This window comes from Oncorhynchus mykiss, chromosome 16 (assembly GCF_057628025.1).
Source record: "Oncorhynchus mykiss isolate SJ-2025 chromosome 16, ASM5762802v1, whole genome shotgun sequence".
NCBI classification, from domain to species: Eukaryota; Metazoa; Chordata; class Actinopteri; order Salmoniformes; family Salmonidae; genus Oncorhynchus; species Oncorhynchus mykiss.
The window spans coordinates 41,480,620-41,499,446 of NC_143037.1; the positions used below are offsets into that span (position 1 = coordinate 41,480,620).

General features: G+C 43.5%; 1 protein-coding gene across 3 annotated transcripts in view; it reads left to right on the forward strand.

Moving 5' to 3' along the window:
- LOC110491053 (disco-interacting protein 2 homolog B-A) overlaps positions 1-18,827 on the forward strand; it is a 78,624-nt gene that overhangs the window by 18,482 nt on the left and 41,315 nt on the right. For all 3 annotated transcript variants that reach the window (XR_016487259.1, XM_036946808.2, XM_090202670.1), the window contains one exon: positions 13,793-13,864. Coding sequence is in view for 2 of the 3 variants with exons in the window: in XM_036946808.2 (XP_036802703.2) it covers positions 13,793-13,864 (72 nt within the window). In the remaining variant the exon portion in view is untranslated. The remainder of the gene's footprint in view (positions 1-13,792; positions 13,865-18,827) is intronic.

Sequence of the window (18,827 nt, forward strand, 5' to 3'; positions counted from 1 at the left end):
CTTTCAGCCACAACCTCAAGAATAACAATGAGAATGATGTTGAGTTTATCACTTTACATTTTCTGTTTCAAGTTAAATGGATGTCAGTGTGCTGCTAACATTAAAGCTTCCTCCACTGCCCCTGTCATCATACCCGACTCGAACCAGTGATCCTCTGCTCACAAACACACGTAACCGTGCACACGTAACCGCCCTCCTTGACAACATACCAGCCGTTTGAGTCAAAAAAAGATCTAATTCGATAGCTCCACCGGCGACATTCCAAGCTGCTGTGGAGTGAGTTTACGGTACGCTCTTAACTCCGTTACACAAGCTCTAAAATGCATAAAGATGCATTGTTACTAAAGATGTTGTTTACTCACGCCATTTCACAATGAATTCAACTGTTTCAGGAAGGGCTTAGTGTCCCTGAGCCAGGATTCCCAAAGCCCCCTAGTCTCAAATGCTTAGTTTAGCGTATTTACAGTGACTGTAGTCTAATCTGATTTTGTGTGTGTGTGTGTGTTAGTTGGGGGTGTGCGGGCGTTAATCAGCGCATTACCACACCAACCCAGTCCTCCTGTCTGCTAGCATCAACCATTTAGCTCATCCCAGGCTCATCCAAGTCTCTTAGAATAGAAACTACTACAGTTCTCTCTCTCCTTAGTTATCACTGACCATGACCATATTCCTAATCTACCAATACTGCTCTGGAAGCTATAAATGGTAGCCTATTTTATATTTAGACCTAAAGTACAGATGAAATACCATTTTAGTTACAGCATTTACTCTGGTTGAGTTATACATGAAGAAGTGTCGGTTAGTAGTTGAATGAAATACGGTAGCTAGACTGCTACCCTAGCATGGCAATAAATCTCTCTGGGGTCAGTTACTAGTCTGTATATTAGAACATACAGCATTTACAGTGCTGACCTCAACCCCACCAAGGTCAAAGTTTAACACGAAGAAACATAATCACCAGTGAACTAAGGGGTTGAGCTGAAAGGATGAGCTGTCCGAGGGTGTTGAGTGGCTATATAATGGAACATCAGACTAATTCCTTGATAAAATGGCATAATATCCATCCTGGCCTCCCTATGGGTTAAATGTAAAAAGGGGTCAGTAATGACAGAATGGCTTTAACATTAAAGCCAAACAACTAGTTAAGGTAAACTGTGTGTTTTTGTATTTCTATAAACTGGTCTGGGAACAGTGACAAGTGAGGGAGAGGAGGCGGGTCAATGACCTCAAGCTGACCCTTGTGCTTCAGCTGTCTGTCAGAGATCAGACCTTAAGGCGTCAGCATGCTTCAGTTCGGCTGACGCCTAGCCGAACTCAGCTAACCGAACAAGTGTCCTCGCATACTCCCTTAAAAGACCTTCTTTTAAGTAAAGGGAGAAGATGGTAATGTTATGAGGGCAGTGTATGATAAGTGTTTAACTTAATCATGTTTAGGGAGTCAGAGATCTCTCAGCCCTGCTGACGGGAGCTGTGCGACGGTGCCATGACGTGCACCGCACACACACTTCCTCTCTGTACTCTGGGTCCTTTCCCCTCCCCACCAAGAACAGAGAGTCCAGGAAGCTCCCAAAACCTCTCATATCCGACTGATAAACACACACACACACACACACACTGACTGAGACACACTCACTGAGACAGAAACAGATATGAAGTGTAAACACATACTGGTGCTGGGTGATATGGCTTACAAAAAAAAATCGAATTTATGGGTGATTCACGATATACTGTATATCTCAATTTTTGGGGGAGTTCCTCTAAATAATCATTGTTGTCAATGATGAAGGTCAAATACACTGCATTTCAAACAGTTAGTCCTAATCTAATAAATTGTGAAGTTATATCTAGATTAAATAAAAGCCTTCCATAAGTACCTAATAATTGAATCCAAATAGTTCAACCTGCTTTTTTGTTGTTGCAATAATCACTGATATGGCTTTCACGTCTGTCTATTAAAATGCCCTTTTTTGTAACAAACTTAACTAGATCCATGCATAATGCACATCCACTAATAATGTCTAACTTCTTGTAGCAGGTATTAGACTATAGAACATTAAGAGGTCTCATCAACAATCGCTAAAGCCCACGAGCTAGTGATTAGCCAGCTAATCTTTATATTTCAGGTTTAGCCAACTTGGATCTATTTGCTAGCTAACAAGGTCGAATTGTTATGAACGCACCCTTCTGTCTGTCTTCAACTGTTTGAAAAGCATGTTAGCCTGTCCACTTTGTTCAGAACCTGATACCAGTCCGGTCTTGAGACCACATTGAGTGTCTCTTCTTGTCTCGGTGGGCATTGCGTATACTCACTTCTTAATCCCCACTGATGCGTATCAAAGTAGTGTAGTGAAGGTATACGACTTATCAATTATGTAGTACAATAGGGAAATCATGGACAAAGTAGCCTACACAATCGCGAAGCACGCAAAATATATTCACATGCACCCCTAGTTTCAGCGGAATATCATCTGCAGGCAGCAAGAGTGCAGCTCTGAACTGGTTTTGGCATGGAGCTGTTCACAGAAGAATGACATCGGTAGCCAGTTGGGTAGGAAAGATGTGTGAACTTATATACCAGCTAACTAAAGCAACAATGGGTATGCAAACCAGGTATTCAAAAGGTTTAGTCCGAAGTGTTGGTTAGTAGACTATTTGTGATGCGCAATTTTCATCATGTGTAGTTTGCATCGGGGGCGTAGACATGGATGGGCCTGGGTGGACAGAGGCCCACTGGGGAGCCAGGCCCTGACTGGCCCACCCAATCAGATTGATGTGGTTTAAGCATTGTTGTTGACTTTAACCATCATGTTTGTATTTTTTATATTAAAAAAGTGTGATTTTCAGAGTGAAAACTCTTTAAGGTACACGGGGTGCATTTCCTTCACTGGGCAAAATTAGAGTATAGCAAATTCTCCAGGCACCACTACTCCACTGCATAGGGCGATGGAAAGAGCAGTCACACACAGCATAATACTAAAGGATAAGCAGTCCATAAACTCTGACATAATAAGCCATTAGGTCCCAATCGTAAGAATACAAAACACAACCATTAAGCATTTCCCAAGCGAAATGTACAACTATTACTTCCCATTACAAAAAAAAACATTTCACGTTTAGCACACAAAGTAACCGGTGACCTATAGTTTCAAGTGGAACTGACTGCATTATGACTACTTTGCAGATATGAAACAAACAATCAGTCAAAAGTTTGAGGTTTTAAAAATAGGTTGTATTTGACTCAATGTATAATTCACCAATACATTTCTTGGTAGTCCTAGATCAGGTTGTAAATCACAGCTGGCCTGGTACATTGTTTTCTGCCTCCCATTCGGGATGCACTGTTTCGGTTTAAATGACTCAATATTCTGGACAAAAAGGGACGAATTAAACTAAAGGCTGGGAATGTCAATACAATCAAACTAGCAAGGGCAATGATCACATGTCAGTCGTACCATGGCTAATAGGCAAGCGTATATATTTATGTAGCAAGCTAAAAACACAAAGCCTAATGTTAGCTAGCTAGCTGCTAGCAGGATGTCATGACATTGGAGGAGTGGGTGAGTCACTGACTTTTTCCCCTCATATTGTTTTTTGGTGGATATACACAGCTAGAGATACAGGTGTCATTTGGTTAGCTAGCAAGAACTTGAACGACTGTTATCTAGTTAGCATATCTCTTGTGTTTGAAAATTCACTCTGGCTATCTACTCTGATTTCATAGCACTCTCGTCAGAGCGCAGAACAACTGATGAATTTACGAACGCGCAACATCCGCTGAATATGACCGGTGTCCGTTAACATAGGCAATAAAAGTAATAATTAGTCAAGAACGCTCTAGATAACATTCAAACAGCCTAACCAGGTCTGTTAGGGTGATAAAATGGTCAGAGTGAGGTGTTCTTTCATTTGTGTCTGGAAGTAGCAAGCTAGCCAACTTTAGCCAGTTAGCATGGGTGCTTGGTTGGAACAAGCATGTATTGGCAGGCAAGCTGCAGAAGGAAGTGGAGGCTACAATTCCCCATTGCAATTTTGACAGCCAACTAGCTGAAAAAGTTTGAGAGGGTTTATTTAATGTTCCTCTGTTCGATTTTAGCTCTGGCTAGCATTAGTTGTTGATCGTGTTGTGTAGAGCCTACCTTTTCATGGTTGTTTGATCAATAGGACTGTAAAGTTCCCAAATGTAAGGGGACTCCCATGGTGTTTACATATTTGCAGAAATCCATTCCGGTGTATTGTGTGGCTTTTTTTTTGGCAAATTCATTCTAATGACCTAAATTCGTGCGGTTGCAACTGCTTGTAAACATACAGTCCAGTTCAAAGGGAATGATGGCAGGCCTGTGTGGCAAATGGCTTGTTTGTATAAAGGCGTACTGTTATACTCTATAGTGCACCAGTCTGTGTAGACTATTTGGTTTCATTTACTATTATTTTATTTATCTATTAATTGTCCAAACGTACGGACGCTTTTCCGCTCTACATTGCTATCGAATTTTCACAAATGCCTTAGTATATGTAATTCCTAAACATTCGAAGAATTTATGAAATGTCCATATCGAAGTGGTCGCTTTTCAGAGTCATTCTTCCTTGGGGTGTATATGAACAGATTTTTATAAGATTTAATTTAGCTAAAATGCTGTTAGTTCCACTTTAAATGCAATAATGTTTCACACACAGAAGTTATTTTCAAAGAGATGGCTAACAGCAGCAAGCGCGCTGCAATAAACAACACAGTTCCCCTCACCAGATGATCATTTGGAACCTTACTTCTTGTTGAAAGTTATTCTTGAAAAGGGTGAAGCTAACAAATTAGCAACAACATCCTCTTTGATAAAATCTGCTGTAGCTGCGGCCGCTGCAAACTAGCCGACAACAAAAGCTAGCTAGCTAGACCGTGGGATAACTACTGCTCGCTATTGCACAGTGAGTGAGTGACCTGTTGTTCTTCAAGAAGGCAGAAGTTTCCATACGTTTTTGTAAAAAATGTCCCACCCATTAACTCGATGTGATTGGTTGATTCCAATGTCACTCACAAATTTTGCCCTAATACAGTTGAATGACAGATGCCTTCATCTAGCTTCTCATGGCCTAGCCAATGGCTGACTTGGCTAGACTTATCTCCCCGGTGTCAACCCTTTAATTTCGAACAAAAACTGACGAGATTAAATCAGAACATCCTTGAAAATAATAATATACAGTGCCTTCGGAAAGTTTTCAGACCCCTTGACTTTTTCCACATTTTGATACTTTGCAGCCTTATTCTAAAATTAAATAAAAACATATCCTCAGCCATCTACACACAATACCGAAGCAAAAACAGGTTTTTAGAACTTTTTGCAAATGTATAAAAAATAAAATATTTACATAAGTATTCAGAACCTTTTCTATGAAACTCAGTTGCATCCTGTTGAGCTCAGTTGCATCCTGTTTCCATTGATTTATCCTTGATGTTTCAACAACTTGTTTGGAGTCCACCTGTGGTACATTTAAATTGATTGGACATTATTTGGAAAGGCACAACACACCTGTCTATATAAGGTCCCACAATTGACAGTGCATGCAAGAGCAAAAACATGAGGTCGAAGGAATTGTCCGTAGAGCTCCGACACAGGATTGTGTTGAGGCACAGATCTGGGGAAGGGTACCAAAACATTTCTGCAGCATTGAAGAACACAGTGGCCTCCATCATTCTTAAATGGAAGATCTTTCTTCACCACCAAGACTTCCTAGACTCTTCCCAGGAACCCAATAGTCACTGACAGAGCTCTAGAGTTCCTCTGTGGATATGGGAGAAACTTGCAGAAGCACAACCATCTCTGCAGCACTCCATCAATCAGGCCTTTATGGTAGAGTGGCCGGACAGAAGACACTCCTCAGTAAAAGGCACATGACAGCCCGCTTGGAGTTTGCCAAAAAGGTACCTAAAACTCTGACCATGAGAAACAAGATTCTCTGGTCTGATGAAATCAAGTTTGAACTCTTTGGCCTCAGTGCCAAGTGTCACGTCTGGAGGAAACCTGGCACCATCCCTACAGTGAAGCATGTGGGTGGCAGCATCATGCTGTGGGGATGTGTTTCAGCGGCAGGGACTGGGAGACTAGTCAGGAACGAGGCAAAGATGAACGGAGCAAAGTACAGAAAGATCCTTGATGAAAACCTGCTCCAGAGCACTCAGGACCTCAGACTGAGGCAACGGTTCACCTTCCAACCGAACAACAACCCTTAGCACACAGCCTAGACAAAGCAGGAGTGGCTTTGGGACAAGTCTCTGAATGTCCTTGAGTGAACCAGCCAGACCACGGAATTGAAACTCATCGAACATCTCTGGAGAGACTTGAAAATATCTGTGCAGCAACGCTCCCCACCGGAATAGGAGAAACTCCATAAAAATACAGGTATGCCAAGCTTATAGCGTCATACCCAAGAAGACTCAAGGCTATAATCGCTGCCAAAGGTGCTTCAACAAAGTACTGATTTAAAGGGTCTGAATACCTACAGTACTTCTTATTAGTGACCTTTAGTGATGGAGTGCCATGTGATGACCTGGTCTCCACAATCACCCGACCTCAACCCAATTGAGATGGTTTGGGATGAGTTGGACCACAAAGTGAAGGAAAAGCAGCCAACAACTACTCAGCATATGTGGGAAGACCTTCAAGACTGTTAGAAAAGCATTCCAGGTAAAGCTAGTTGAGAGAATGCCAAGAGTGTGCAAAACGGTCAAGGAAAAGGGTGGCCGCTTTTTAAAAAAAAAGAGCATACTTTGTTTTTATTGTAGGAACACAAAGAAAGTACAAAAAGTAAAATAAAAGAACAACAAAAAAGATCTGGCAGTTACAGTGCACGTCATACCTTCATTATATTAGTTACATTGACATCTTTGAATTAAACCTTTTTCAAGTATGAAACCTGTTTTTAAAGTATTCCTGACCTCGCGTATGATCTCTTGTGTTCTTAAAGCAAAGGTCATACGCTCCATGTGGTGTATTTCTTCTACAATGTCTATCCATTGTGTCACTGTGGGAGGGTCTTTTTGTAGCCATTTCCTAGTGACATCCTTTTTACTGGCTGCCAGTAGGACCTTCAAGAGGTACTTTTCTCCAAGTACAAAGAAATGAATGTTTGTTCTATATCAAATCCCATTATTTTTCCAATGTTAGATCTTATTTCTCCCCAGTAAGTTTCGATTGCGGGGCAAGTCCAAAAGATATGAGAGTGTTAGGGTGGCTGCTTTTGAAGAATCTAAAATATATTTAATTTGTTCAACACTTTTTTGGGGGGTTACTACATGATTCCATATGTGTTATTTCATAGTTTTGATGTCTTCTGCAATGTATAATATAGTCAAAATAAATAAACTAAATTCATTTTTGCTTCGGAACTTTTGACCTGTACTGTATGTAAATGTAATATTTCATTTTTAAAATGTAATTATACATTTGTAAAAATGTCTTATCCTGTTTTTGCTTTGTCATTTAAATCGAATCACATTTTGTCACATGCACCGAATACAATCAGTGTAGAGACCAAGGGCATCATATGTTGAAATGCTCACTTACAAACCCTGTGGGGGTATTGTGTGTAGATGGTTGAGAACCCCCCCCCCCCCCCCCCCCCCCAATTTAATCAATTTTAGAATAATGCTGTAACTTAACATTTGAAAACTGAAATACTTTCTGAATGCACTGTAATTAATATAAATATTATAATCCTTATTTTAGAAATCCTTAGCCCTTCTCTGAAGGCGTAGAAGGCCCATTGTTCCCCACTGTGTTTGGGTTAGTAATAATTTGTAGAGTGGCTCTATTTTCTCTCAGCATGCAATTTTTCACTGTTCAGAATGTATAAAGAATCCATATGTTGTTCTGAAATATGAACACAGAAATACTGAACATTTTGAACTCTTATTATAGTGGTGATTTGACAAAATTACAAGCAAAGTCTTGGAATTGAACATTTTTCTGTGCTCGGACCCCTTGTCCCCCTCCCGGACTCGGTCATGACTCGGTCTCGCTCCCCCTCCCGGTCATGACTCGCTCCCCCTCCCGGTCATGACTCGCTCCCGCTCCCCCTCCCGGTCATGACTCTGTCTCGCTCCCCCTCCCGGTCATGACTCGGTCTCGCTCCCCCTCCCGGTCATGACTCGGTCTCGCTCCCCCTCCCGGTCATGACTCGGTCTCGCTCCCCCTCCCGGTCATGACTCGGTCTCGCTCCCCCTCCCGGTCATGACTCGGTCTCGCTCCCCCTCCCGGTCATGACTCGGTCTCGCTCCCCCTCCCGGTCATGACTCGGTCTCGCTCCCCCTCCCGGTCATGACTCGGTCTCGCTCCCCCTCCCGGTCATGACTCGGTCTCGCTCCCCCTCCCGGTCTCGGTCATGACTCGCTCCCCCTCCCGGTCTCGGTCATGTCTCGCTCCCCCTCCCGGTCATGACTCTGTCTCGCTCCCGGTCATGACTCGGTCTCGCTCCCGGTCATGACTCGGTCTCGCTCCCCCTCCCGGTCTCGGTCATGACTCGCTCTCGCTCCCCCTCCCGGTCTCGGTCATGACCCGCTCTCGCTCCCCCTCCCGGTCTCGGTCATGACTCGCTCTCGCTCCCCCTCCCGGTCTCGGTCATGACTCAAACTCTATTTGCTCTGGTCTTGAGTCGGTCTCGTTTTAGGTGGTCTCAAACTCAACACTGCTTATTACACATTTAGTCTTTGGCTAAAATGCTGCTAGCGGTACGGTACGTGGTACCCCAATGCCACGCGGAACAAACTGAGCATACATTTTCCAGAATCAATGTTCATTGATACTCTTGTTTTAGTAGTGTCTGCTCTGAATGCAATTATAGTAGTTGAGACATAAAAAGAGTATCGTTAGAAAAGATCACTTCTCCTTTATTACAGTAAAATAAAGTCAACAATGTGTTTGTGTCCATATGACCAATTCTGTTGCACCAAACCTCAAATGCAAATGTCGAGTTGAAACCGCTTGTCAGAGAGGAAGATGTGATCTCTCAACGTTGTTGGCGTGAGAGGCAGGGGAGGGGCTTAGTGTTTGTAAACCAGAAGAAGAGGCGAAGCGAGAGGTTTCACTTTCTAAAATATGTTCAAAATAAGGCCAATGCATTTCTATGGGCTTATTTGGGACCTAAGCTTGACGCCTGCCTTCCCGCCTTTGGTACAACAGCTCCCATTGTTAGGGCGGAGATGCATCTCGTCATTATACACCGATCTCTGGTGTAAATGGGAAGGTGAACACAGCACAGGAGCGAAGGAGACGAGACCAAAAATACAACATGAAAACAAGCGGACATAAATGCCCATAAAAAGAACAAAGCCTTGATTCTTGCGATACATGCGTTTGGAATATCACGCAAAAACATACATTCATATGAATTCGATATATTGCAGTGCTGGTGCTGCTGTGCTGACACATATGGATCTGGTGGCCCACCGTGCCACTGCATCGCTAGCTAATTCAGCACTCATTCTTCTAAACACTGTAACCCTCCCACCCTGCATTAACCTGCTCCAGCGTTACACACATTCACACACTCCGCAGAATAGCATCACCCACACACCACAGAAAAGCACTGTGCACGCACGCGCATACACACACACTATCAGAATCTCACACACACAGTTTGTCCAGTGAGCCAGTTGGCCCAGTCAGTTAGGAGACTGTTCTCCCATCAGCACATTCCTTTAGGTGGTGTCCCAAATGGCACATTATTCCCTATATAGTGCACCACTTTTGTCCAGAGCCCTATGTGCCCTAGTCAAAAGTGGTGCACTATTTCAGGAATGGGGTGCCATTTGGTGCACATTCCTGTAGTCTCAATAAACTGCGAACTGCTTTTGGCAAGGGAGACGGGGTGGGGTAACGCTCATATCCTGCCCTTAGACCTCTCGCACACGCACACACGCACGCACGCGCACACACACACAAACATTTCTCAAAACATGCAACAGTTTTTCCAAAAGCATTATTTATATCTCTCTCTAATACACAAACTGTAGCAAGTGTTGCTCACAAGCTGTTGGTGAGTGCAGACTTGACCAGGTCACAGCCCACTCTGTCTGCCCAGCTCCAACTCCAGGTCTGGATGTCTGCTGCTGTCTATGGTGGTGCTGTGTGGTAGTGCCAGTCTGTGCCTGTTGTTGTGTCCCACCCCATCACCAGTACAGGCACCCCTCTGTCTCTCTGTGTTAATGACCCAACATCAGTCACAGTTCAGAGCTCATGCTTGGAGTAGGCCAGAACTCTCTCTCACACAATGGAGCTCCAGTCCACTACTCCTCACTAACATCAATCTACCACTTACTGTGGCAGAGCGTGGGGCCAACTCCCTCTCTGTGTGTTTGTGTGTGAAAGACGGAAAGAGTGTGTTTGTCTGTAATGTAGGCCTTTGCGTACGTTTGTGTGTGGGTGTGTGTGTGTGTCCCTGTTTGTGTGTGTCTTGTAGTTGCTGTTTCCGTGCCAGATTTTCAGGCAGCGGTAACAATGTGTGTATCCAGGCATGAACACATTGCTGAATACTGGGAGCTCCTACAGCACTCTGACACAGAATGAAAAAGCACTCAGAACTCTCTCTCTCTCTCTCTCTCCTCCCACTTTGTTGGTTTCTCTACCTATCACTCTGTTACTCTCCTTCTCTCTGTCACTCTTTCTATTTTTCCCACTAGGTCTCTCTTTTTGTTACTCTTTCTCACCCCTGCAGTCACTCTTACTTTCTCTCTCTCTCGCTCTTGTGGCCCCTGCCCCATTTCTCTGATTTGACGTTGCAAATAATACTGTCCCCAAAAACAACCCACAGCAGTAGTTCTCATGTTCAATAGTTGTTGTTCTACTCGGTAATATCAAGCGCAGAGAGAGAGAGAGAGCGAGATGCCGGTGCCTTCAAGATAAAACACACACCACCCCAGGCCCAGCAGCTTATCAAACGCCTCCATCGGTGTCTCTCTCTCTCGCTCCCTCGCGTTATTTGTTCCTTCTCACTTCCCCAACCAGTTTCTCTCATTGTACGTTTATCTTCCTCTAGTCTGGGCTGCAGCACACACCACCCCTGTCCCTCCACAAGTCAGTGGGAGGTAGGAGGTGGTGTAGGGGTATAAAGCCGTCCCAGACAGGTTCGGCTGGCGCCTAGTAGAACCTGGCTAAGCAAACTGAACGAGCGTGCTCGCTCGCATACTCCCTTTAAAGACGTTTGCTTGAAAAGGGGAAGAGCGGAAATAGTGCTGGTAATACTCAACTACGGCCAAACAAGGAAGTGACGACGACACCCAAGCAAGGAAGAGGCGCGCGCTGTAGAAATAATATGGTGTTCAGAGAGACACTTGACTGGCGAGAAAATGGAAAATGGCCCGGTATCTACTAAATTCACTTTACCTAGCAACACATATAAAAGGAGAGTGAAGGGAGAAGATAGTCAGTGCGACCACTCAACAGAGAAGGAACAACGGGGGGGGGGGGGGTGTGTGTATGCAATGCTGGTTCAACAAATGCGCATAATTGATGAGGAGAAACATTTTGTGTACTTCAAGATGAACTGGCCTTTACATGCTAGTCTTTATATGATGCAAGGGCTGGAATCGTAGAGGTGCAGATACTTCTGTACCTCCTCGACCAAGCGACGCTGCAAGTTGTTGTCGTTCGCCATTTTGAATCCACACTGAGTTTCAGGCTGAATCGAGAAGAAGAAGAGCCTCGATTTACCCTTACATTTGACGAATCACTAACGAAGGGGCGTAAGACTTCGGCTCCCGAAGTTCGACTTTGCTCAAGAATAAATGACGTGTGCACGAACAGACAGAAAAAAAAAACCTTGCCCAAAGACCAAAACCGTACATAATTCATGCACAAGCTGTGTCGCACTGTTTCGGATGGAAGCATGCGGATGCCTTAAAGGGTAACTCTCAACCCCAATTTCAGCCTTTGCCCATTATTACGATGGATGTAGCTATGAGTATAAGCGTGTAATCCTCATAGCCTATACGTTTTCTTTCTTGGTAAAAGCACGCTAAGCAGAAACTTTGAATTTGGTCATATGCGGAAATGTGCCTTACTGCTTTTAAAAACAAATGTTGTGATACGTCAGTCGTCTAGTCAAGGAAGTGTCATATGCAAAATATTTTGGCACACCCCACTTATCACGACCATTGCCAAATAAGGCGCGGCGCCGTCACTTGCTTTTATAGTTAGCTTTGAGGTGGTACCACCCAGCACATCTAGAAGGGAGTGTATTTCATGCCGTATTTCATCTCATCTTGAGATGACTGAGAGGCTCTACGTCATGATTTCAATGGTAGAGTTGAACCATTAGGGGCAAAAAGAGTTAGATGTCCTACTAAAATATCAAAATACATCACTTTTGCAACAAACTGTCAAAATGAAGACCAGAGTTGACATGTTTCACTATAACTAAGCCTAAAACATCTGAGTTTCTATTAAAAAAAATGTTTTTCAAATCATCACAGTTTTAAGGGAGGTTTAGGAGGAATGGGATGCGGAGATACAGACCCCCAGGCCTCCTCTCTACTCCACTTAGACTGACTCTTATCTCTCCCTGTGACGCTATCGCTGGTCACAGATAAGGGGATGTGTGTGAGTGTGTACGCGCCCGTGCCTGCCTGCGTGCCCGTGCGTGTGTGTGTTTTGGGGGAGCCTAGGGAGTGTTTGGACTTTGCGGTTGTGGGAGGGCTGGGCGTTTGGCTCTCCCCCTTCCCCTCTACCCCCACACCCCCCCCCCCCCCCCTAGAGAATGAAGAATAGGGGAAAAGAGGAGAGGGGGGAGTTGGGTTCCATGTGAAACTACCTCCCATTGCTTCCGCTTTGCTTTTTTTTTTGCCATGGCTACAATCCCAAATGTTACCCGAGGGGCCAGAAGTAGTGTCCTATATATAGTAGGGAATAGGGTGCCATTTGAGATGCAAGCCATGTCCATGTTTACTATTCTGTGGCTCGATTAGCTACTTTGGTATTGTTCTCTGGTGGGAGACTATAACCGTAGCTGTAATAACTTTTGTTAGTTGCTTGTCCTGCCCTGGGGTTTGTGTGCTCTTGTCATATTTGTCCACTGAGGAGGGGAAACGATAATCGTGCCTGATCCTTTTTTACTCAATATTATTATTCATTATTCACTGTGTGTTTATTCCTCGTGTCACTATTTCAATATTTGTTATTTTTTTCTACTGTGCATTGTTGGATAAGGACCCTGAAGTAATCATTTCACTGTTAGCCTACACCTGTTGTTTTACGACGCACGTGACAAATGAACATTAGTTTCTGTTTGCAGTGAGCCACAGGACATGTGAAGCTGTACCCGAAGCTGACGGAATCTCCCCTGGAAGGTTTTTTGACGTGTGTTAGGATGCCTGAGAGTGGTTGAGCGGTTAAGGTTGCCGCCCTCGGCACCTAGGCAATCCCCTGACCGCATGGGATCGAAACCCAGTCCCAACACACTTCTCTGTCCTCTATCGGTCTCCCTCCTTATTTCATGTTTCTCCCTGTTAATAAAACTGGAAAAATACAGGGGGGGGGGGGCGGGGGTGATGACCAGCGTGTGCATGTCTATAATCAGAGACTTTAGAGTTAGTGTTCTCTCAATCTTGATGCCCTATATCTTAATTGATTGTAATAGTGTTTATCAATCAATCAAGGCCTAATACTCAAACCCCAGACAGTCAGTGTGTGTGTGTGTGTGTGTGTATGGATTTGTTGATTGATTGATTGATGGTAGTGTGTGTTGACTGACTGGTGACTAATGCATCTCCCCCTCTTATCTTTTATCCTGTTCTCTTCTCTGCTAGGTGACATCACACAGAAGGGCTATGAGAAGAAACGAGCCAGGCTGCTGGCCCCTTTCCTCCCTCAGATCACCAGTAAGTACAGGCCTTTCTCTTCTCTCCTTCTCCTCCTCCTTCTCTTTTCACCTTCCTCAGTAAGACGCATCTCCCCCTCTTATCTTTTTCTTTCTGTCCCTTTAGTCGTTGTCCTTTTATAAATTCTTCATACGACATCTCCTCTCTCGTCTTTTCAGTCCCTCCTCCTCCTCCTCCTCCTCCTCCTCCTCCTCCTCCACTATTGTCTTCATCCTCATTGCTCTCTTCTTCTGACCTCCCTTGATATTTGTCATCCACGCACAGATGATATAGTAGCAGAGAGAACAAGACATGACTATCTGTTTTCAGCCTAACCCCAGACTCAAACAAATGCCTTTTCAATCCAACTGACAGCAATGACCAAACTCATCAACTAAGTCAGTTTTGTACCAACAAGTCATTTTTATGGGGAAAGAATGCACAGATAGGCCAAAACTGTTCCATAAATAGTGGGTTACTGAACGGACTTCTCCATGATTGTTTTTCCACTATATCTGTTTTTGACCTCCCTCTGTTTGTTCCTATGGCGATGGGAGAGTTTATGGCTCTCTGCTGCACTCTAGTGGTGGATGACGGAACAGCTGCATTGCTGCTCAAACGAAGTACAATGGTGGATGCTTAGTGAAATCCTTCAGACGACCCTACCCTAAACCCTTACTCTAAACATAAGCCGGTACCTAACCTTTACCGTTTTAAATTTCAAACGAGGACATGGTTAATATAAATCTAGCTGTTTTTTCTATACATTGGCAGGACAGAACGGCAGCGTCTCATAAACCCAAGGGCTGGGTATGTGTCTCTTTGTTAACAGCTCGTGGGCAATCTCTAATATTAAGTAAGTCTCGAGGTTCTGCTCGCCTGAGTTAGAATGCCTCATGATAAGCTGTAGACCATACTATTTACAAGAGATCTATATTTTTCATACCTGTCTGCTTACCACCACAAACTGATGCTGGCACTAAGACCGCACTCAACAAGCTGTGTAGGGCCATAGGTAAACAAGAAAATGCTCACCCAGAAGCGAAGCTCCTAGTGGCCAGTGATTTAATGCAGAAAAAATGAAATCCATCTTACCTCATTTCTACCACCATGTCACCTGTGCAACTACAAGGGAAAAAACAATAACCTTTACTGGACACACAGAGATGCATACAAAGCTCTCCTTCGCCCTCCATTTCGCAAATCTGAGATTAACTCTATCCTCCTGATTCCTGCTTACAAGCAAAAACTCAAACCGGAAGTACCAGTGACACTCAATTCAGAAGTGGTCCGATGAAGCAGATGCTAAGCTACAGGACTGTTTTGCTAACACAGACTGGAATATGTTCCGGGATTCATTCAATGGCATTGAGGAGTTTACCACGTCAGTCACCAGCTTCATTAATAAGTGCATCGACAACATCGTCCCCACAGTGACCATATGTGCAGTTGAAGTCGGAAGTTTACATACACTTAGGTTGGAGTCATTAAATCTCGTTTTTCAACCACTCCACAGATTTCTTGTTAACAAACTATAGTTTTGGCAAGTCGGTTAGGACATCTAGTTTGTGCATGACAAGTCATTTTTCCAACAAATTTCCAAACGCTTGAAGGTACCACGTTTATCTGTACAAACAATAGTACGCAAGTATAAACACCATGGGACCACACAGCCGTCATACCACTCAGGAAGAAGACGCATTCTGTCTCCTAGAGATGAACGTACTTTGGTACGAAAAGTGCAAATCAATCCCAGAACAACAACAAAGGACCTTGTGAAGATGCTGGAGGAAAGAGGTACAAAAGTACTATATCCACAGTAAAACGAGTCCTATATCGACATAACCTGAAAGGCCGCTCAGCAAGGAAGAAGCAACTGCTCCAAAACCGCCATAAAAAAATCCAGACTACGGTTTGCAACTGCACATGGGGACAAAGATCGTACTTTTTGGAGAAATGTCCTCTGGTTGGATGAAACAAAAATAGAACTGTTTGGCCATAATATTCAGCAAGGAAGGAGGCTTGCAAGCCGAAGAACACCATCCCAACCGTGAAGCACGGGGTGGCAGCATCATGTTGTGGGGGTGCTTTGCTGCAGAAGGGACTGGTGCACTTCACAAAATAGATGGCATCATGAGACGGGAAAATTATGTGGCTATATTTAAGCAACATCTCAAGACATCAGTCAGTAAGTTCAAGTTTGGTCGCAAATGGGTCTTCCAAATGGACAATGACCCCAAGCATACTTCCAAAGTTGTGGCAAAATGGCTTAAGGACAACACAGACAAGGTATTGGAGTGGCCATCACAAAGCCCTGACCTCAATACTATAGAAGATTTGTGGGCAGAACTGAAAAGGCGTGTGTGAGCAAGGAGGCCTACAAACCTGACTCAGTTACGCCAGCTCTGTCAGGAGGAATGGGCCAAAATTCAGCCAACTTATTGTGGGAAGCTTGTGGAAGGCTACTCGAAACATTTGACCCAAGTTAAACAATTTAAAGGCAATGCTACCAAATACTAATTGAGTGTACAGTATGTAAACTTCTGACCCACTGGGAATGCGATGAAAGAAATAAAAGCTGAAATAAATAATTCTCTCCACTATTATTCTGACATTTCACATTCTTAAAATAAATTGGTGATCCTAACTGACCTAAGACAGGGAATTTTTTACTCAGATCAAATGTCAGGAATTGTGAGTTTAAATCTATTTGACTAAGGTGTATGTAAACTTCCGACTTCAAATGTATTTACGTTCCCCCCATTCAACTGTGTCCACAGAAAACACAGAACCACAATGTGACATAGCTGAGGTAAACTGGGGAGAACAACCAACCAATTGAACAGAGAGCTGTGGTCAACTGGGGAGTAGAAACAACTAAAGACCCAAGAGGTCCCTCTGGGCCACTGGTTCGAGATGACAAACAAACTAAAAACTGTGAGCTACTTCCCTCAAAGCCTGTTAGGCCATATCTGCTTTCTTCTGCTTTTTTTCTGAGCAGTACAGGGATGGTCACACCACAAACTTGACATGGACATCATTCAGTGGTACTCTGTTGGCTGACTAACTGACTACCTGCCATCGTGAGTTTAGAGCTAGATGAATCAATTCTACAGTATCTACATTATTCAGACCCCTTCCCCTTTTCCACATTTTGTTACGTTAACGCCTTATTCTAAAATTGATTAAATACATAAAAAATCCTCATCAATCTACACACAATACCCCATAATGAGAAAGCGAAAACAGCTTTTTAGATATGCATGTTCATTAATAAAAATGAGAAACAGAAATAACTTATTTACATAGGTATTCAGACCCTATGCTATGACACTAGAAATTGAGCTCAGGTACATCCTGTTTCCACTGATCATCCTTAATTAGAGTCCACCTGTGGTAAATTCAAATAGTTGGAGATGATTTGGAAAGGCACACACCTGTCTATATAAAGGTCCAACAGTTGACAGTGAACGTTTGAGGAAAAACCAAGCCATGAGGTCGAAGTAATTGTCCGTAGAGCTCTGTGACAGGAAGGTGTTGAAGCACAGATCTGGGGAAGAGTACCAAAACATTTCTGCAGCATTGAAGGTCCCCAAGAACATCACCACTGCACGATGCTGTCACCAGGCCTTACCATTAGGGATGGTATTGGCCAGGTGATGAGCGGTGCCTGTTTTCCTCCAGATGTTATGCTTGGCGTTCAGGCCAATTCAGGTTCAATCTTAGTTTCATCAGACCAGAGAATCTTGTTTCTCATGGTCTGAGAGTCTTTAGGTACCTTTTGGCACATTCCAAGCAGGCTGTCATGTGAATTTTAATGAGTTGCTTCTGTCTTGCCATAAAGGCCTGGACCTCCTGAGGTTTTGGCTGATTTCTTTTGATTTTCCCATGATGTCAAGCAAAGAGGCAATGAGTTTGAAGGTAGACCCTGAAATACATCCAAAGGTACACCTCCAATTGACTCAAATGATGTCAATTAACCTATCAGAAGCGTCTAAAGCCACGACATAATTTTCTGGAATTTTCCAAGCTGTTTAAAGACACAGTCAATTTAGTGTATGTAAACTTCTGACCCACTGGAATTGTGGTACAGTGAATTATAAGTGAAATAATCTGTCTGTAAAAATGACTTGTGTCATGCACAAAGTAGATGTCCTAACCGACTTGCCAAACCTATAGTTTGTTAACAATACATTTGTGGAGTGGTTGAAACACTTAGGTTGGAGTCATTAAAACTACTTTATGTAAACTTCCGACTTCAACTGTAAGTGGTCTGTTAGTTAGTAGTAAGGTTATATCAAATTAAATATTGTTTCAAGAGTTACCTGACCAATGCAAAATTGTGTGTCTGCGTGTGCAACGTGCGTGTCAGCGAATGTTTGTGTGGGTGTGTTAGTGCTGGGCGGTATATTACAGTGCCTTGCGAAAGTATTCGGCCCCCTTGAACTTTGCGACATTTCAGGCTTCAAACATAAAGATATAAAACTGTATTTTTTTGTCAAGAATCAACAACAAGTGGGACACAATCATGAAGTGGAACGACATTTATTGGATATTTCAAACTTTTTTAACAAATCAAAAACTGAAAAATTGGGCGTGCAAAATTATTCAGCCCCTTTACTTTCAGTGCAGCAAACTCTCTCCAGAAGTTCAGTGAGGATCTCTGAATGATCCAATGTTGACCTAAATGACTAATGATGATAAATACAATCCACCTGTGTGTAATCAAGTGTCCGTATAAATGCACCTGCACTGTGATAGTCTCAGAGGTCCGTCAAAAGCGCAGAGAGCATCATGAAGAACAAGGAACACACCAGGCAGGTCCGAGATACTGTTGTGAAGAAGTTTAAAGCCGGATTTGGATACAAAAAGATTTCCCAAGCTTTAAACATCCCAAGGAGCACTGTGCAAGCGATAATATTGAAATGGAAGGAGTATCAGACCACTGCAAATCTACCAAGACCTGGCCGTCCCTCTAAACTTT